Source organism: Periplaneta americana, chromosome 16 (assembly GCF_040183065.1).
Source record: "Periplaneta americana isolate PAMFEO1 chromosome 16, P.americana_PAMFEO1_priV1, whole genome shotgun sequence".
Classification (NCBI taxonomy): Eukaryota; Metazoa; Arthropoda; class Insecta; order Blattodea; family Blattidae; genus Periplaneta; species Periplaneta americana.
Window position 1 is genome coordinate 160165572 of NC_091132.1, and position 17943 is coordinate 160183514.

At 36.2% G+C, this 17943-nt stretch overlaps 2 protein-coding genes across 5 annotated transcripts in view; both read right to left on the bottom strand.

The window, feature by feature from the left end:
- LOC138691610 (zinc finger protein ZFP2-like) overlaps positions 1 to 2571 on the bottom strand; it is a 32556-nt gene extending 29985 nt beyond the window's left edge. The window contains exon 1 of one of the 3 annotated variants that reach the window (XM_069813751.1): positions 1012 to 2571. The gene's annotated coding sequence lies outside the window, so the exon portion shown is untranslated. The remainder of the gene's footprint in view (positions 1 to 1011) is intronic. The other 2 variants (XM_069813750.1, XM_069813752.1) reach the window with 2 other exon arrangements.
- A 2000-nt stretch (positions 2572 to 4571) lies between these two features.
- LOC138691612 (uncharacterized) overlaps positions 4572 to 17943 on the bottom strand; it is a 34113-nt gene continuing 20741 nt past the window's right edge. For both annotated transcript variants that reach the window (XM_069813754.1, XM_069813753.1), the window contains 2 exons: positions 17563 to 17645; positions 4572 to 7000 (listed from right to left, as the gene is read on the bottom strand). In XM_069813754.1, coding sequence (XP_069669855.1) covers positions 6721 to 7000; positions 17563 to 17645 — 363 coding nt within the window. In that variant the 3' untranslated portion in view covers positions 4572 to 6720. The remainder of the gene's footprint in view (positions 7001 to 17562; positions 17646 to 17943) is intronic.

Here is a 17943-nt window from a genome sequence, read left to right on the forward strand (position 1 = left end):
AATTATAGTATCTTAATAACCTAATTTCTAAGCTATCTCACAATATCTTAAAAAAAAAAAAAAAAAAAAAAAACTTTGTAATTATCCTTATGGTCAGAACATATATTTAAAATAGAGCTATAAAAATAATCTAGCTGCCCATTACATTTAAATGGTAGTTGTCGCAAACATAATTTTGTACATGATTAATATATACGACATAAAGAGTTGAATGTACAATTTTTTAACAAATTTGGAGATATGAATGTTTTTCATCATCCTGTTTTGCATGGAATTACCCAAAAGATAATGTCACATAGCTGCAAAGACGTTACAACATGGCCGACGTAAAGAAGACATAACTATTAACAAAACAAAGTCAATAATATGAAAAGAATAAATACGCTACATTTCATGATACTCCACAACCGCACCAATTTACAATTTATCAACGCCGAAATTAGGACTGAAAAAAAGAATATAATGCATGTGATTTAAGTTTAATAGATTTCTCCTGTAGTAGAATTTAATAGGACCATTTACCTATTCTCAAATATTCCGGACATTCCATTTTGGTCGCAATATTAGGTAGCGTAATTTATGAAAATGTTAATAGACAGCCAGGCTCTTTATAAAGTAATGGCGATAATAGCTGTACATAGACCTACAAATGAAACAAAATTACTTATTTCAAACAGGAAGATTATTCAGAATTTTAGATAAAGGCATGGAGAAAACAGAAACAAGTCGTTTGCGTAAGCACAACATACTACCAAACACACTGTAGGAATGTGTAGTTTGGCAACTATTAAGAGAGAGTGAAGCAGGCAATTTCTTTTTCAAATTAAAAAAAAAAGAAGCTAAAAAGAGTTTAACATTAGACTTGTCTACAATATGACATTACCTGTAACAGCAAATAGTGATGAGATTTCTTTTGTCTCTATCATAGACCAAAGACGCAGTGTATAAGCCAATCAAAATATAAGATAAACACAGGAAGAACACACAGTACATTCCTTGTTCTCCACTCACCTCTGGTTCACGTTTCATCACAGGGAACGAAATTGGCTCCGGATCTTTCTCAGATTTCACTTTAGATGTGAGATCATGGCTTTGCTCAACATGTTTCTGCTTTAAACCAGTCACATGCTGGTCCAAAAGCTTTTGTTCCTGCAGTAAAACGAGACAATTTATTGGGTACTGCACATTGGGATTAGTTTACATTTCAATATGGGTTTATTTTGGTAAACTTTAAGAAAGGATGACGTCACATGGCCGACATAAAGATGACATAACAATAAGTAAACAAAATGAATATCATGAAAACAATAATTACACATAATTTCACGATATCCCACATCTGCACCAATTTACAGTATATCGACACCGAAATAACGATTGTAAGAAATAATATAATGTATGTGATTTAACTGTAATTCTTTTCTTCAATTTTGGTATAGTACTTTATTACAGTATTCAGAATTCACTCCATGCATACTTGTGAATCACATTAGACAGTTATCATTTTAGAAGAACAACTAAAAAACGCGATGGACTTTTAAAAAATTACAGCGAGTGTTATTAATTGTTCGTATCACATCTTGGCTACAATATATTCTTTATTGGATACTGCAGATCATTCCCTCAATGAATAAATACACCAAGTACATTAATACATTTTTATTAATTTATTCAATATAAATTGTTTTGTATATTTTCTGGCTTCCAGGATGATCGACAGGTCTATGTTCTTCTTTCCTCAGCATGGTATGCAAACGAATTCATAAAAGCAATCAAGGAGAAAGTAGCACACACGTGCTTTTGGTGACTTTGGAAGTGAGAACTGCTGAATTTATAAGGGATTTAGAGTGAAGCTGGAGTTTAAAATGGAAGAATTTCACAGTGATATATTTTGCAGAAAAAAAATGTTAGAAAATGTAGTAAACTACGTTTCCAAGGAGAGGTGCGTCGTAATAGCACTGAATATGTTGTGGTAGGAAAAGTAGGTATATCAAAGACACGATGCGCTGTAATGTGAAGAACGCATAACTTGTATTAATGGAATAAGCACTCAAAAATAATCACAGAGAAGAAATATTACAATGAAAAAAATAGTCATTTTTTTAAACGTAACTTCGTTTGTGCATCCTAGTAGTAATATCACTAACAAATACTAATATCACCTTCTAAGAAGCTAACCTAATCTAACTAATAATGATGATTTTACCTTGAAGACTTCGGCCATAGAGTCTACTGATATTTTGCTAAATCTTTACAGTTCCGTTACCAAAGCAAGCAGGACAGCAAAAAGAGCATATTCTATGCCAATTTTGAGTATATGCAAGCCATGCCAAAAGCCTAAATTGACCTAACATTCACCGATTCATTCATGCCAGACATAACAAAAGCCTTAAGACACCTAACCTGCCACAGCTTCCAATATACAAGGAATATCAAAAGTATAAGGTATCCTAACCTAACTTGTATTAGATTCGTAACAAAAATACGAAAGAACTGTATCGTGATTTTAACATATACAGAATATAAAAAAAAAAAAATTCGTGTGTACGCTATTGTGAAACTTTCTAGGCTAAGTTATGTTGGTATGAATGAGGAAACAGTAGCAGTGATGTCAACATTATAAACATTTTAGTATAGAGCACAATGAACAGTAGAAGATGTATAAGCCGAGAGGGAAGTGAAATATCTATTCGGTATTTTAAAAAAAATGGCAAAAATTGAACAAAATATATCCCTATTACTTCAACAATGACTGTGCATAAATAAAATTAAGGACCGCATTAATAGTTAATCTATTTAAAAATGAATTAATCTAATTACAGCTGAAATCTAGGAGATAGTAGAGGAAGCAATATTCACAATTAATATTATCATCAGGATACTGAAAATATTGATTACTTATAGCTATTCCATGTGGAAAGGCAGCACTCACCCCAGTTTCACATCTTACTATGGGAAAAGTGATCAGCACTGGAGATTCTTCAGATTTTCTCTCTGATAGGTTATCATAAATGTGGCTATCCATCTTAATCTCAATGCAACTGCGGGAAATTCTCCTTTTCAAAGTCACAAACACTTCACATAAAACATCGAGTTAGAAAGAGAAAACATGCAATCGACATTTTCGCAGTAGCTAATTGGCAGGAAGCCGACTGTAGTTAGGATCAGTGTTGCCAATGTTTGCAAATGGAATTACGTGCACAAAATCGTCAAATGACCCGATTTTGCATCAAATATACTCTGCGTTTCAAAAAAAATTACAGCGAAGCATACAAATAAGAAAAATGAACACAAGTTGTACATTATGTTAAAATTTAAATTTTTTTGCTTACCTAATCCGAGTTTCTTACTGTTGAACGAAGCCATAAGGGTAAGCGATCACTACATCGTATCGCAATCATCAGACGAATCGCACGGCTAGGAAAAAGACTATTTTTGCTGTAATTGTCATGTAACCGCGTTCACTACATCGTATCGGACGCATCGCCTCTGGGCAAATCCGTCTACATTTCTCGGATGAGCAACTTTTCCGATGCGTCCGATCATGGCCTTCTTAATAAGTCAATTTTAATTGGTCAACAGTTACTATTATGTTGTGCCATGTACAGTGTCGCGCCAAAATGACAGACGGGAAACTTATTTCGCTTGTAGAATATTGGGAAGAATTATATAATTTGAGGCGTTCCCATTACAGTAATCAAGTCGTTTCTTAAATATATATTATTTAACAAATATATCTTTCGTTTCTTCCTCTTCAATTAAGACGCATGAAGCAATTACAAATTCTTATTCGCTAACAGACGTAATTAATAGACCTAACCTCAACTCCTCTGTATTCAGCAATGTCAATATCTTACGACGTCATGTTTTAATCAGCTGATAGGGGAATCCGGTAAGGCGATGATGTGGAGCCGTTAAAGTGAACGCACTGCACTTAAAATATCCGTTGCGTGCGATTCGTACGAGGAGTGCCATACGATGTAGTGAACGCTTACCTTAAATGTACACTGCTCAACATATCTGTCGTCGGTTCGAAGAAAACACACTTTGTTTTGACTTCTATTCACGAGGCGTTACAGCGTGAGTGGCAGTGAGATCTGTAATAAACTGAAGGCACTACCTGGATAAATATATAACCAATGTGGCATAATATTAAGCATGTATATAGACAACTTTTTTAAGATCTGAAGATGGCATAAATATGCCGAAAACGTTCATCAATAAAATGTCATACATTAATACTACATTTTAAGATAAGCAATAGACGGCCCCATTCATTCCAAACCTATTATATTTAAAATAGTTTTCTAAAAGAAACACTTTTCACAGATATCAAGCTTGAAATGGTTCTCGCCTATAGTGTTCATGGTTTATTAAAATACCAGACCAGGAGAAAACCACAAAAATCGCATTACAAAGGTTTCTTACAATATGTTAGAGTACTTTGATAATTAAGATACATCTACTAGACAGACAAAGATGACAGCCATCACATTTAGGAGTTTCGTTGCCAGGGCGTAGGAAGAGTTAATGGATTTTTACAGTTCTATGCGGAGAGAAGAATAAAATAATTGATATTAATACACAAACAATTTTTATTATTTCAAGGAAAATATATTCTTGATTAAATAAGAATAGGTCATTAATTCTTGCATGAGAAACACTTGCCACAAACATAATCAAATTATATTAATTCAATATAAAAAACCCAAATCACACAACACGAACATTTGATATTTTTCTGTGACGAAGGTCGTGGATTTTTAGATTACCCGACTGAAAGCAACATTTACCACAAACATCAAATTTATAAGGTTTCTCGCCTATGTGCAGCGCCGTAGATGGGATTTTAATTTACGTAACTGCGAAAAATTTACCAGAAACATTACATTTGAAAGGTTTCTTGCCCCTGTGCAGTGCCGTAGATGGAATTTTCAATTACGTAACAACCAAAAAACTATTACAATCATTACATTTGGAAGGTTTCTCGCCTGAGTGCAAGCGTAGATGGGATTTTAAATTAACTTCGAAAAACAAATACCACATAGATCACATTTGAAGGTTTCTCCCCTCTGTAGAGCCGTAGATGGGATTTTAAATTACGTAACTGCGAAAAACAATTACCACAAATATCATATTTGAAACGTCCTCGCATGTGTGAAGTCGTAGATGGGATTTTAAATTCAGTAACTGCGAAAAACAATTACCGAATAATATCACATTTTAAAGTTTTCTCATCTATGTACAGTCGTAGATGCGATTTTAAATTACGTAACAGCGAAAAACAATCACGATAATAATCACATTTTAAAGATTTCTCGCCTGTGTGCAGTTGTAGATGGGATTTAAACTGCGAAAAACAATTACCACAAACATCACTGCCTGTGTGCAGTTGTAGATAGATTTTAATTACGCAACTGCGACAAACAATTACCACAAACATCTCATTTGAAAGGTTTTTCGCCTGTATGTAATTGTAGACGGGATTTTAAATTACGTAACTGTGAAAACCAATTACCACAAACATCACATTTGAAAGGTTTCGTGCCTGAGTTGAGTTCTAGATGAGATTTTAAATTATGTAACACCGAGAAACAATTACCATAAACGTCTCATTTCAGAGTTTTCTCGCCTGAGTTGACTTCTAGTTGGGATTTTAAATTACGTAACAGCGAAAAACAATTACCACAAACATCACACTTGAAAAGCTTCTCTCCTCTCTGCAGGTATTCATGGTATCATAGGCCTCTCAACTGAGAGATACACTAGCGACAAACACATTTGAAAAGTTTCACGCCCGTGCACTGCCGTACATGGGACTACGAAGTATGTAGCAGACCACAAAATTGAAATTTGAAGTTAATATCTCCCGTGTGCCGGAGTTCATGGTATCTGATGCTACTCACGTTAGAGACACATTAACCATAAACATTACACTTGAAATGTCTCTCCACTGTGTGCTGGCATAATGGCTCTGTATGAATATTAACAGCAAAAAAATATTACCACGAACACATCATTTCAAATATTTGTAGACTGTGTGCCGAAGTTTAATGAAGTTTTACACTACTCGTATTACAGAAAGCCTTGTCACAAACAATACACTAGAAAGGTCTCTCCCCAATGTGCTGGCGCAAATGGCCTTTTAATGATTTTAACTTTCCGAAGCACTTAACACAAACATCGCATTTGAAAGGTTTCTCGCCTGTATACACGCCTTTACGCCTCTTCAGATGAAGTGAAGAGAAACTATTGCCACACCCATCACACTTGAAAGGTTTCTCGCCTGTATGCAAGAGTTTATGCGTCTTTAGGTAATTTGAACGCGAGAAACGAACGTCACACACATCACACCTGAAAGGTTTGTCGCCTGTGTGCACGCGTTTATGCCTATTCAGATGATGTGAAAAAGAGAAACGAATGCCACACACACATCACACTTGAAGGATTTCTCGCCCGTATGCAGGACTTTATGCGCCTTTAGGTTATTTTTACGCGAGAAATGAATGCCACAAACATTACACTTGAAAGGTTTCTAGTCTGTATGCACGCGTTTATGAGACCTTAAATGGTCAGAACGCGAAACAAGATTGCCACAATGATTCCACTTGAACGGTTTCTCGCCTGTATGTATCAGTTTATGCCTTTTTACGTTACTCGATTGCAAGCTCTTGCCAAAAAACATTACACTCGAAAGGTTTCTCGCTATTGTGCTGGCTTTCATGAGTTTTTAGGTAACTTGACCTTGAAAAACTTATTACAAACATCGCATTTGAAAGGTTTCTTGCCTGCGTCCTTGGGTGAATGTCCGCTCAAGTTTGCAGAATTCGAGACAGATATTTTAGACGATTCAGATTCGTATTTCTTTCCGTCTTCACGAGTCCGCGAAGGTTTTCCCGACGAACCTGAATTCTTGCGAATCTCACACACAATCTCGTTGTCTTCAAGTAAAAGACTGTCGAATTCTGATGACACGTTCCTCTCATTGGTTGCTGCAATCCTAAAGGAAAGATACTCTGAGTCTAGAAAACAATCGCAACAAATTTACACACAATTAAATCAGGGATTGCAGAAACAGCACAAGTCACTATTTGTGGCGAAATGAGTTTATTCGAGTTCATGGACTGCATATATATGACTATCATTCCATGCTGAAACAACGTAAGTCAGTATGGCCGTCTCAAATTTGGAGACCTGAGAAATCCTGCAAACGCGCAAAAACAACACGTGTCAAAGACATGTGCGAACATATTGGTTCCGATTTCAGACTGCAGACATCTACGACACAAGGATACAAAAATTGATCCCACTGAATGACAAATGTCTCTATTCTGGTGGTGAATACGGTGAAAAGAACTCAATAATTGCTGTACCTCTGCCAATATAACTTTTCATGAAATTTTGTTCTCTTTTTGTAAACAGCCCCAGAGAAATTAATTTTTACAGCCTTCGTAATTACGCTCGAGTGGCCAAAATTATGACGTCATTAAAATGATGGAAGGAAAAAGGACCAATTCTTTTAACTGTGGCCTTGAGATTGCTTGCTTGTAAGTACAAAGGAGAATATTTACCTTCTTCATTGGCATATTAACACAAAATCTTGTCAATTCAAAAAGGGAAGCTTGACGATATACGCAAACTTATGCGTTACATACCACATGAATATAAAGAATTTTACAATAATATTGTTCAGTGGCCTATTGTGGAAGAATAAATTCATTTGTATCCTGAACATAAGTATCAAGTACACAGTAGGCCTATGTATGTATTATTTCCCTAATTTGACAAATAAACTTTTGTTGAACTCAATTACACTAGAAATTTGATTACTCGGAGACACAGTAAATGTCATGCTAATATATATTGGTTTATTTCATTAACAATTCATTAGATTCCCATAAATTTGGTATAAAACGACACATTTATTAGGCTTCTGTCTGAAGAAGCCAGTACTATAACCAGTGGTGTGAACTACCACCAGTAATACCGGTGTTTGTGTCTACTGAAAAATTCAGCTTTCATGGCATGTGCAGTTACTGCAAACCCCGATTCAATTATTGGATATTTAAAACAATACAAACCTATCTCACCAGGAGGTACAATAGCATTGGTGATGCATCCGTGTAATATATTTGTGAGTAATTTTGGATGTCTCTAAATTGTCTCGCCAATTTGGTCCTTATCTGTACAACCTCTTTGTTCAAAGTCACCTTTCTCGACAGGAGTGTGCTATTTTCTGCGATTGTTTCGAAATTCGGGATTGCAAATGTGCTATAACTTTTTCTACCCTTATACTTGTCATATATACGATGTTTATACGAGGGTCACGTCAAATGTCATGCACCTTTTTATTTAAAAATTAGGTTTTTGTCCTACAGCTCTGTTATTTTCACAGTACCGTAAAATGAGGTGAAGTTGACCACAGGGGTGAAGTTGACCACAGGGGTGAAGTTGACCAAAACTCCCGAATAAGTTTCAGAGGCCATTAATGCCCAGAAGTAAAATTTCTAATTTTTTCAAAAAATGGTATTTTATATGTTGTACTTCTCTTTTCATATTTGACACATTGACAAAATTTTAAAATATGTTTCGTTTCAACTAGAATATTTTATTTAAGTCTACAATATTTAACATTTTTTATACATGGGATAAACTTTAAAGCTGCAGGTGACTCCAAAGAGGATATTATCACACAACCATTGATTTCAGCATCTTTGAGCATCTCTGAACACACACATAATTTGGTTTCCTATCCTGAATTACTTAGTAGTCTACTGGAGGGAAAAATAAAAAAAAAGGGAAATTTACATGTTTCTAGGGGTGAAGTTGACCACACTGTAGGAATTCACTGCATTTGTTATAGTACTGAGTATAGATACAATTTTGAGGTTAGAAAGTTATTTTTTTGCCCTTTTTTGTAGTCTCAAGACAGTGTTAGTTGGAAATGCCTAGAAAGTATGTATCAGTTGGTAAACAGAACTGCCAATATAGTAAACAAGATTTAGAAGATGCTCTAAAAGACTATTTAGATGGGAAATTGAGCATGAAACGGGCATGTGAGAAGTACCATATTCCAAAGGGAACACTTTTCAATAGGGTGCATGGATTGAAAGGAAAATCGTATGGTGGTCCAACGGTTTTTCAGCTGGTGAGGAAAATATAATGGTAAACTGCTTGCTGGCATGCGCATCTTGGGGTTTTCCCTTAAATACCCTTGATGTGAGGTTGTTTGCCAAGGAATATCTAGACAGAATAGGTAGGGAAGAAAAGAAATTTGTAAACAACATGCCTGGTGTTGAATGGGCTAAAAGCTTTTTGCAGCGACATTCTGAAAAATTGTCAGAGCGCCTGGCAAACAACATTAAAAGAGCAAGAGCAAACGTCAGTGAAGATGTAATTAGGGATTATCATGTAAATCTTTCTGACACAATAGAAGGGTTACCAGCAGAAAATGTTTTCAACTACGATGAAAGCAACTTGTCAGACGACCCAGGAAGAAGCAAGATGATTTTCAAGAGGGGTGTTAAGTATCCTGACAATGTTATAAATCATTCTAAGAGCTCCGTATCATTTATGATGTGTGTGTCAGCTGATGGAACTGCTCTTCCGCCATACGTGGTGTACAAATCAGTTCATTTATATGACACCTGGAGGGAAGGAGGACCAAAGGGAGCTCCATTTTGTACAAAACCATGCTGCAGTAGAGGGACACGTTACAATAGAACTTCTCATGGGTGGTTTGATACAATCACGTTTGCAGATTGGTTCAAATCAATGTTCCTCCCACATGCTAGTCGTCTCCCTGGAAAGAAAGCCCTCATAGGTGATAATTTATCATCACACTTTAATGAGGAAGTGCTTCAGCTGTGTGAAAAGAACAATATTTTTTTTGTATGTCTTCCAGCCAATGCTACTCATCTATGCCAACCTCTAGATATCAGCTTTTTTGGACCATTAAAGAAAGCATGGAGGAAAATCCTAAACAGCTGGAAGAAATGTCACTCCAAGCACTCTGCTGTGGAAAAGAGCTTGTTTCCAAAGTTGTTTAAACAGTTGTTCAATGAAGTGCCAAATATGCACCAGAATATTATCAGTGGCTTTGAAGCCACAGGAATCCATCCTCTGAACTTAGATAAGCTCTTAAAAAGAATTCCCAGGAAGGAAACACTCACACCTTCGAAACACCCTGACACTCCTATGATGATAACAGAAACACTTGTAGAGTTTTTGAGCCAGCAGCGACATCCAGTGCACACTTCATCAGGTTGTAATACAGAGAAGAAAGCCAGAAGACGACTGACATTGACTCCTGGTCAATCAGTTGCATCAGAGGACTCTCCTCTGAAGAATAATAGTGCCACTTCAATACCAGTATCCAAGCAATCAGGATCAGCTAGAAAGTTATTTGTTTCTCCTGGAAAGTCATTGACACTGACTTCCAACACAAGAAGAGCTGCCGAAACTGCTCAAAAAGAACCTCCACATTCTGCAACAGTGCCGAAAGAAAATGACTTTGTGTTGGTGAAATTCAAACAAACAAAAAGTGTCCTTTATTATGTGGGTCAAGTCATGGGGAAGATGAATGAAAGTGGTGACCTGGAAGTCAAATTCATGCGCCGTAGTAATAAGATTCCAGGTTCATTTCATTTCCCAAATGTGGAAGATATTTCTTTCGTAAAATTTGATGATGTAGTGAGAGTATTAAGTGAGGTTTCTGCTCCTAAAAGGCTAACCTCACGACAGAAATCATATTTTAATTTTGTGTTAGATGAGGACAATGTTCACTGAAATGTAAAAGTGGAACTGGCTTCGTAACACCTACTCACACACGGTACCGGTATTTTATTGTAATTATAAATTTGTTTAAAATTTTCTAATGTTTTTAATGTGTTTGAAGTCAATTATGGCACTTTTCTTAGAAATTGCTCTGTTAAAATTCAAATTTCAATAAAAATTACGTTTGATAAGGTATTATGTGTTGTGTATAGGTACTGGGTACTCTTTTCTTGGTGTTTTAATCACTGTGGTATAAAAGCAATGGTTAACCTTCATTTTCATAAGGTCACCTTCATCCCATGCCTTAAAGAACTTATTTCTACATGAAATACTTATGTGTGGTCACCTTCACCCCATGCGGGGAGAAGGTGACCAAATAATGTTTTTTTAAAATTAAGACTACTTGTAATAGCGAAAGTATGTTTGCTCTGATTAAATTCTATTCTTCAGATACGCACCTTTCTTTATATGCTTTTACAAAAAAAATTAAAAAATAATCCTGAACGCCACAGTTATGCAAAGTTCAGAATTGGTCACCTTCACCCCGTTTTACGGTATGTAGATACATTCTTTAGGCACAAAATCTCTTTTCCACATCATCTCCGTCCCTTTCAACTGTCTTACGCCACCTCTGAACGAGGGCTTGTATAGCTGCACGGTAAAAGTCTGGAGCAACACGACTGAGCCTGTTTTTCCAGCGTGCACGAGGGGCTTGTCATCTTCAAACCTCGTTCTGCGAAGAGATTCTTTCAGTTTACCTAAGAGATGTTAGTTTATGGTGCCAGATCAGGACAGTAAGGCGTGTTTCAGTGTTATCCATCCAATTTTCCTGATCTGGTCTGTGGCCCTGTGACTGACATGTGGCCGTGCGTTGTCGTGCAATAGGAGAACATTATGCTTCTCCTGATGTGGTCGAACACGACTCAGTTGAGCTTGACGTTTGCTGAGAATTAATGATGGTTCCGTGTGGCATGATGTCCAAAAGAGTCCTCCTCAATCGAAAAAAACACAGTGGTCATAACTCTTCCTGCTGAAGGCACAGATTTGAATTCCTTTTTCTTTGGTGAATTTGCATGATGCCATTGTCTGCCTCTTTGCCTCCAGTTGAAAATGGTGGAGCCATGTATCATATCCTGTCAATTTTTGCAAGAAAGTCATCCCTACCATTCTCATAATTGTCCAAATTACGCAGGACACTCTTTTTCGGGTTTCTCTGTGGGCTTCTGTCAACATCCTCGGAAGCCACCTGGCACAAAGCATTTTTAAACCCAACTGTTTCAATATTCTGCACACACTTGCTTCTCCTATTCCAACTTGGAGTGACAATTCTTTCACTGTTACGCTTTTGTCAGCCACAACCGTGTTGTTAACGCGCTGCACATTGTCAGGACTTCGTGCAGTGCAGGGTCAGCCGCTGCAAGGAGTATCCCGAATATTGGCGTGCCCTCTTTCACCAGATAATCTGCTTGCCCACAAACTAACCGTACTGTGATCGACAGGTATACCTCCATGCTATTTTTTCAACTTCTTGTGAATGCTTCCCTGTGTCTCGTTCTCACAACACAGGAACGCGACAACAGCACGTTGCTTCTGAAGAATGTCAAGTACAGCAGTCATCCTAAAGGAGTGCTATCACGGGAAGGACTTATATTAAATTTGAATACAAGCGGGGAGGATGCATCTATGATCTCCATAAATTGCAATGGTGTAGAAAAGAAAATAAATTAAAACACTGCTGTGCATTATTTTTGGAGTCACACTCGTGTGGTTTGTTAATTTTGTCACTTTAAAATTTTGAAAATTTGGAGGACATTACTGATTTGATTTCATAAAAATCGTTATCATAATAAAATTTGTATTGTTATTATCGGTGTTTGTTGTTTTGCCAACATTAAACCAGTAACATTTCTTTCAGACTTCTTCAACAATGTAATTTTCAATTCTAAAGGAATATAGGCTCAGTAAATATATTTTTCTCTGTTTTAATGACAAGTGTATTCACACATAATGACATAAAAACATAAATTGACTCAATTGAGAGAAGTATTGGAGATGTCTGTAGCAATATATTCTCCTACTGAATGCATTATGGTTGAGGAGCAACTTTCATCTCTACGTGGATGATGTCATTTCCAGTTATTATCAGAACCAAACCCTGGAAATTTGGTATAAATACAGATGCACAGGGTGTGATTTAAGATTTCAGATGGGGAGAGGGATAGAATCCTAGATAGACAATGCCATACATAAAATTATTATTATCCTCATTCAAGACAGCTCGATGCTTGGTCGCACTGAGTTGCTTGTCTTGCATCTTGGTCATAATAATAATATATCCATGAGCAGGCTTAAGATAGGATGTGTAATTCTTCAGTTCTTGATTGTTGTCAGCTTGCCAATGATGATAATACATCGATATTATTCTCTTTGCTTAGTTTATACTTCATACAGTACATATACTCGTATTAAAACAATTATATTTTTTAAGGGGGGATAGGAGTTATCCCTGGCAGGAATGTTAATATGAATTTATTAGAAGGGGATAACTTTTCAACAGGGAAAAATCCTCCCCATCCTGCCCTTTAATTCGAATCCTGCAGATGCAAATACCTGTCACGTCATAACATGCAAGTATACACAGTAGGGAAACCAGATGAGTCTCCAGAGAACAGTCAAGAACCAAGGAATGAGAACTGTCCAAGATGTTATATTAGCTTTCTAGGGTATAGGACGAAGGGTGATACCGGACAATTCTTCACAAGCTGTAATTTGATAGAGAACATTTTAGCTCAAAACCTAGCCCTCACTGGCGAGGAAAAAAATTATAGTTGAGATTCTTAAACGTACAAAGTAGGCAAAGGAAGAGAAGTTCGTTCTGTGCGTTTTTTTTTTTTTTTTTTAGTATATTGGTCATTTGACTGACTGTCTATAATCCAAACAAAAGAACAAGAAGAAAAAGGAGAAGAAGAAGAAGAAGAAGATGAAGAAGAAGAAGAAGAAGAAGACTGTGTTGTGCTATTGCCATCACAGCATCATGACATGTGTTGCTTAAAGTACTGTGAATAAATTTACTAGAGAATACACAACTTCTGAGGCAGTCTGTACGACTCTTCTCCAACATAAATGACGTCAGTTGTGTGAACGACTCTAGACTCCTGAGAGGAAAATGAAGCAGAAAGATCATAGGCTTCTATTCCTGCTTGAACCAGGTGACCAGAAGGTACGTCCCTCCATCACCCAGAGATCTACAACTGTAGCACTGAGAAAGCCAGAGGGTGTTTGTATGGAAGTGCCAGACACACACTCCATAGAATGAGCGCTGCATTATCCACTATATCACCTGGAAATGGAAGAAAAGTGGATACTGCCACATGTTCTCAAGTTTTCCGGACAGGAAACTGACTGGAACCTTCAGACAACAGACGACACTGACACACATGGGTTGAAGGAGGAGTCTATGAGAAAGGCGGAAATTAAGAAAGATTGGGGAATACTGGGTTTGCAAAGACAGATCTGCCCTTGAGTAGAACAGTATGAAAGAATGAACGATTATGAGTGTTTGTTTGATGAATACAGTATAAGTTTGGTTCAGTGTCTCTTATGAGCTTCCCCATGGTACTCAACTCTAGCACTTGATTAGGGTTGATCTGTTTCTTACGCTATTATTGATGTTTAAGGAAAGTGGCATTCCAAATTTTATAGAATTTCTAGTCTTAAGTATAGGCAGATGTTGATTAGACTCATTTTTGATAATGGAAAACAAACAGGCAGGACAAAGTAATGAAAAAAAATCGGGACAACAATGACTATATACCGCACAGCACAATAAAGAATCATATTATAGATCACTAATGATTTCACATTATGAAATGCATGCTTCGCAGTAAAAAGAATGGGCCGACTAGTGATAGTTAACAATTCACACGTGTAAACGAACTGCACTTAAAGGTACTGCTGTTCTGTTTGTTCATTGAAACTCGTCCGTCTACAATGTAGGTAACCATACGAGGTGTGTGTGACATAGGGATAAGATGTCTGCTTTCCTGCCATGGGCTGTATGTTACCTCATAGTAGCGCAAAATTATTCCTTATTTTAGTTCAAATTAACTAATTTTAAATGTTACATGGCGTTTGTTAATAAACTTTGTGCTGCCTGTCTTGTAATCTATTACTGCCCAACACCTGTAGACTCTTAATAGGTGAGACCTGGTCTTTATAAACAAAATTAATATTTGTTTTAGTTTATAAAAAAATGAAAAACACATCAGATATAAATAAACAAAATCAAATATATAAAAAAGTCTATGTATTTAACAATCATCCCATTTAATTTTATATGTGGTATATGACTATTGTTAAGAGTGCTACCTACAAACACTTGAACAAAATTTGAATTATTTCTTCATCATTTTGTCCAGTGTGCTGTCTTCAGGAAGAAATGGATTGCAAACATTTACAGCGATGTCCAGCCCTTTCCTCTAAACTAGCGACCTCATCCCATTCCCGTTGTCTTACGTGCTGTTCTTCAATTTTCTTCCAGCACAGCACGTGCTCAAACCTTACCTCCCCTGATATCCCTCTCCTACCTGCAGTTTTATACCAGACGTCACAGCAAAATACAAATTTAATACAGTGAATCACTCGACTTCATGCTAAAAAGTAAAGAGCATTGAAGCCATCATCACATTATCTTCAATTACTTCAATTTTTACATTTCGTTTTAAATAATAAAATTAAAATATGTTTCAGAAACAATATCAATGTTCGACAATACATATACGTGTAACCAGTTTTTCCTTTGATGAAACTTTACAAATTTAGGCTAAGGAGTCGGCGAATAGTCAATAATTTATGTTCAGTTTTAAGGACTGCACTGCTAACGTAGTATTACCTTATATAGAGAATGTTATATCTAAAAATAAACTTTAAACATCATGCATGTGCTGCAGGGCGTTCAAATGAGAAAAATGAACTCTTGTAATACAAGAAAATGGTTTCCGACAATGTAAGTATACATTGCAATTCTAACAAATAACTAATAGAATAAAAGCTTAGGAAATAACTACTTATTTATTTATTTATTTATTTATTTATTTTTTGCTGTTCAATATCTACAGTAGTGGTAAAAAAACCAGACCGACCCTTTTAGGTGATTTCAGAGCCTTGTTCAGTCCAGAGCACGATAGACTGGTAACTAAGACTTTCGTGGTTCGAATCCTGCCTCGGAAAGAAACTTTTTTTTGTTCCTAATTCAAATTTATTCCCAATACTTCTTTACGATTGCAGCAATATTTTACTACTTAATTAGCTTATTATTCCCAGAACATGAATTTTACCAGGAATCGAAAAGTATTGGGAATAAATCTGAATAATATGGAACAAAATAAACTCTCTTTCCCAGGCAGGATTCGAACCACGAAAGTCTTAGTTACAAGTCTATCGTGCTCTGGAGTGAACAAGGCTCTGAAATCAGCTACTAGGGTGGGTCCGATTTCTTGTTGCCACTACTCTACATGTGTTTATGTACAAGTATATGTATCTTTCTTGCAACATTTCGTAACGCAACATAATTCATGTAATTTACATATAGTACATATAATTTTCGCCTAGAAGAATATGCTATATTATTTAACGTGAAATACTGTTAATTTATACAGAAACAGCCAAGAAATTATAAGTGTATAATATCACAAATATTTCAAATTTAAAATTATTATTATTATGCCTTATTCCTTTGTCTTTTGTAGAAGTTGTTTTATAAAATCATTATACTTTTTTATAGCTAATTATTATTGTGCATGACGTATCTCAGGAACAAAGAACATAAATTGTCTGTTTATTATGATTGTGATTTCCTGTACAACTACAATCCCTAACTGACTGTAACAAGTTGTACAACCCTGCCTGTACGCAGGGTAGTCGTACAGTTATGTGCAGTCTTTTACACAGAACCACGCGGCTATCCTGTTACTTCAAATTCTTAAGTTGCTGTGCTGATTTCGTGACAGCACTGCTCTAAACTCTCTATGTGTGAGAAATATTGGAGAGTAAGAAAGTTAATGGCTTTACTGCTAAGTTCTCTGGATTAGTTAATAACAACACCAACAGTTTTTTTTGTGTAAGTGGGACAGTAGGGCTAGGTCTACATACTCGAAAAGTACAGAGTGGCGAAAAGAAAGAAATCAGAACCTGGTGAAACAACATTTTTCAACATCAATCGTATGTATTATTGTAATTATATTTATAGTGGCGTGAAAGTCACAGACTGATCCTTTAACTACGCAAGATTTCATGAACGAAAGGACAAACAAATAAATAAACAAACAAACAAGAAAATAAATAAATAAAATGAGAAAATCAATGCTACACAGAGAGTTTGTACACATGATAACTGGTACACAGAAAAACTCTTGGAATGGACTCAAAATGGTACTTCATAATTTCTTAGAGAATTAGAAGGTCCTCAATTATAAAGAAACTGTATGAATTAAACTGGAGTGTTTCAAGACCCTGGGCTGCAATATGAGTGTAAAGGTCCACTTCTGGCATGTACATCTACATTATTTTATTGAAAACCTAGACACTTTTAGTGAAGAACAACAAGAAAGGTTTGAACAGTACTTATGGAAACCAGAAACCAAGGGAAGTGGAGTGTGAATGTGATAACTGATTATTGCTGGACGATTCAGACAGACAGTTCTCCTGTAAAAACTTCCACACAGTCAAGAAAACGGAAACTTCAAACACAATGAACTCTTTACGTGAAGACTCACACATCACACTCACCTTTCGGTCAAAACCTCGTTGTCCTGTGCCGTTACTTCTGCCCTTGGCTCCTCATTCACTGTGTGCGAGTCAATCTGCTCTTCCTAAAAATACAGAGCAAATAAAACAGAAAGATAGCACAATTTACACTGACAAAAGCGCATCGATTTTAGAAACCACAGAACAGCTTATGAATGGTACTCGGCCCAGTAGAATTTCACCTAACAGAAGACAATTCTTGACACAGATTTTACATGGGCTAAATCCTTTCCTTATAGAACAGCATTTTTTAACTTTTTTCAGCATGTGGCTTACTAAAAGCGTAATTTAAAGTCCTGCAATCCACTCATATAATCTAAAGTTGTTGTTCCCAAGCAGGAGGGTAATTTTAAGGGTTGTAGG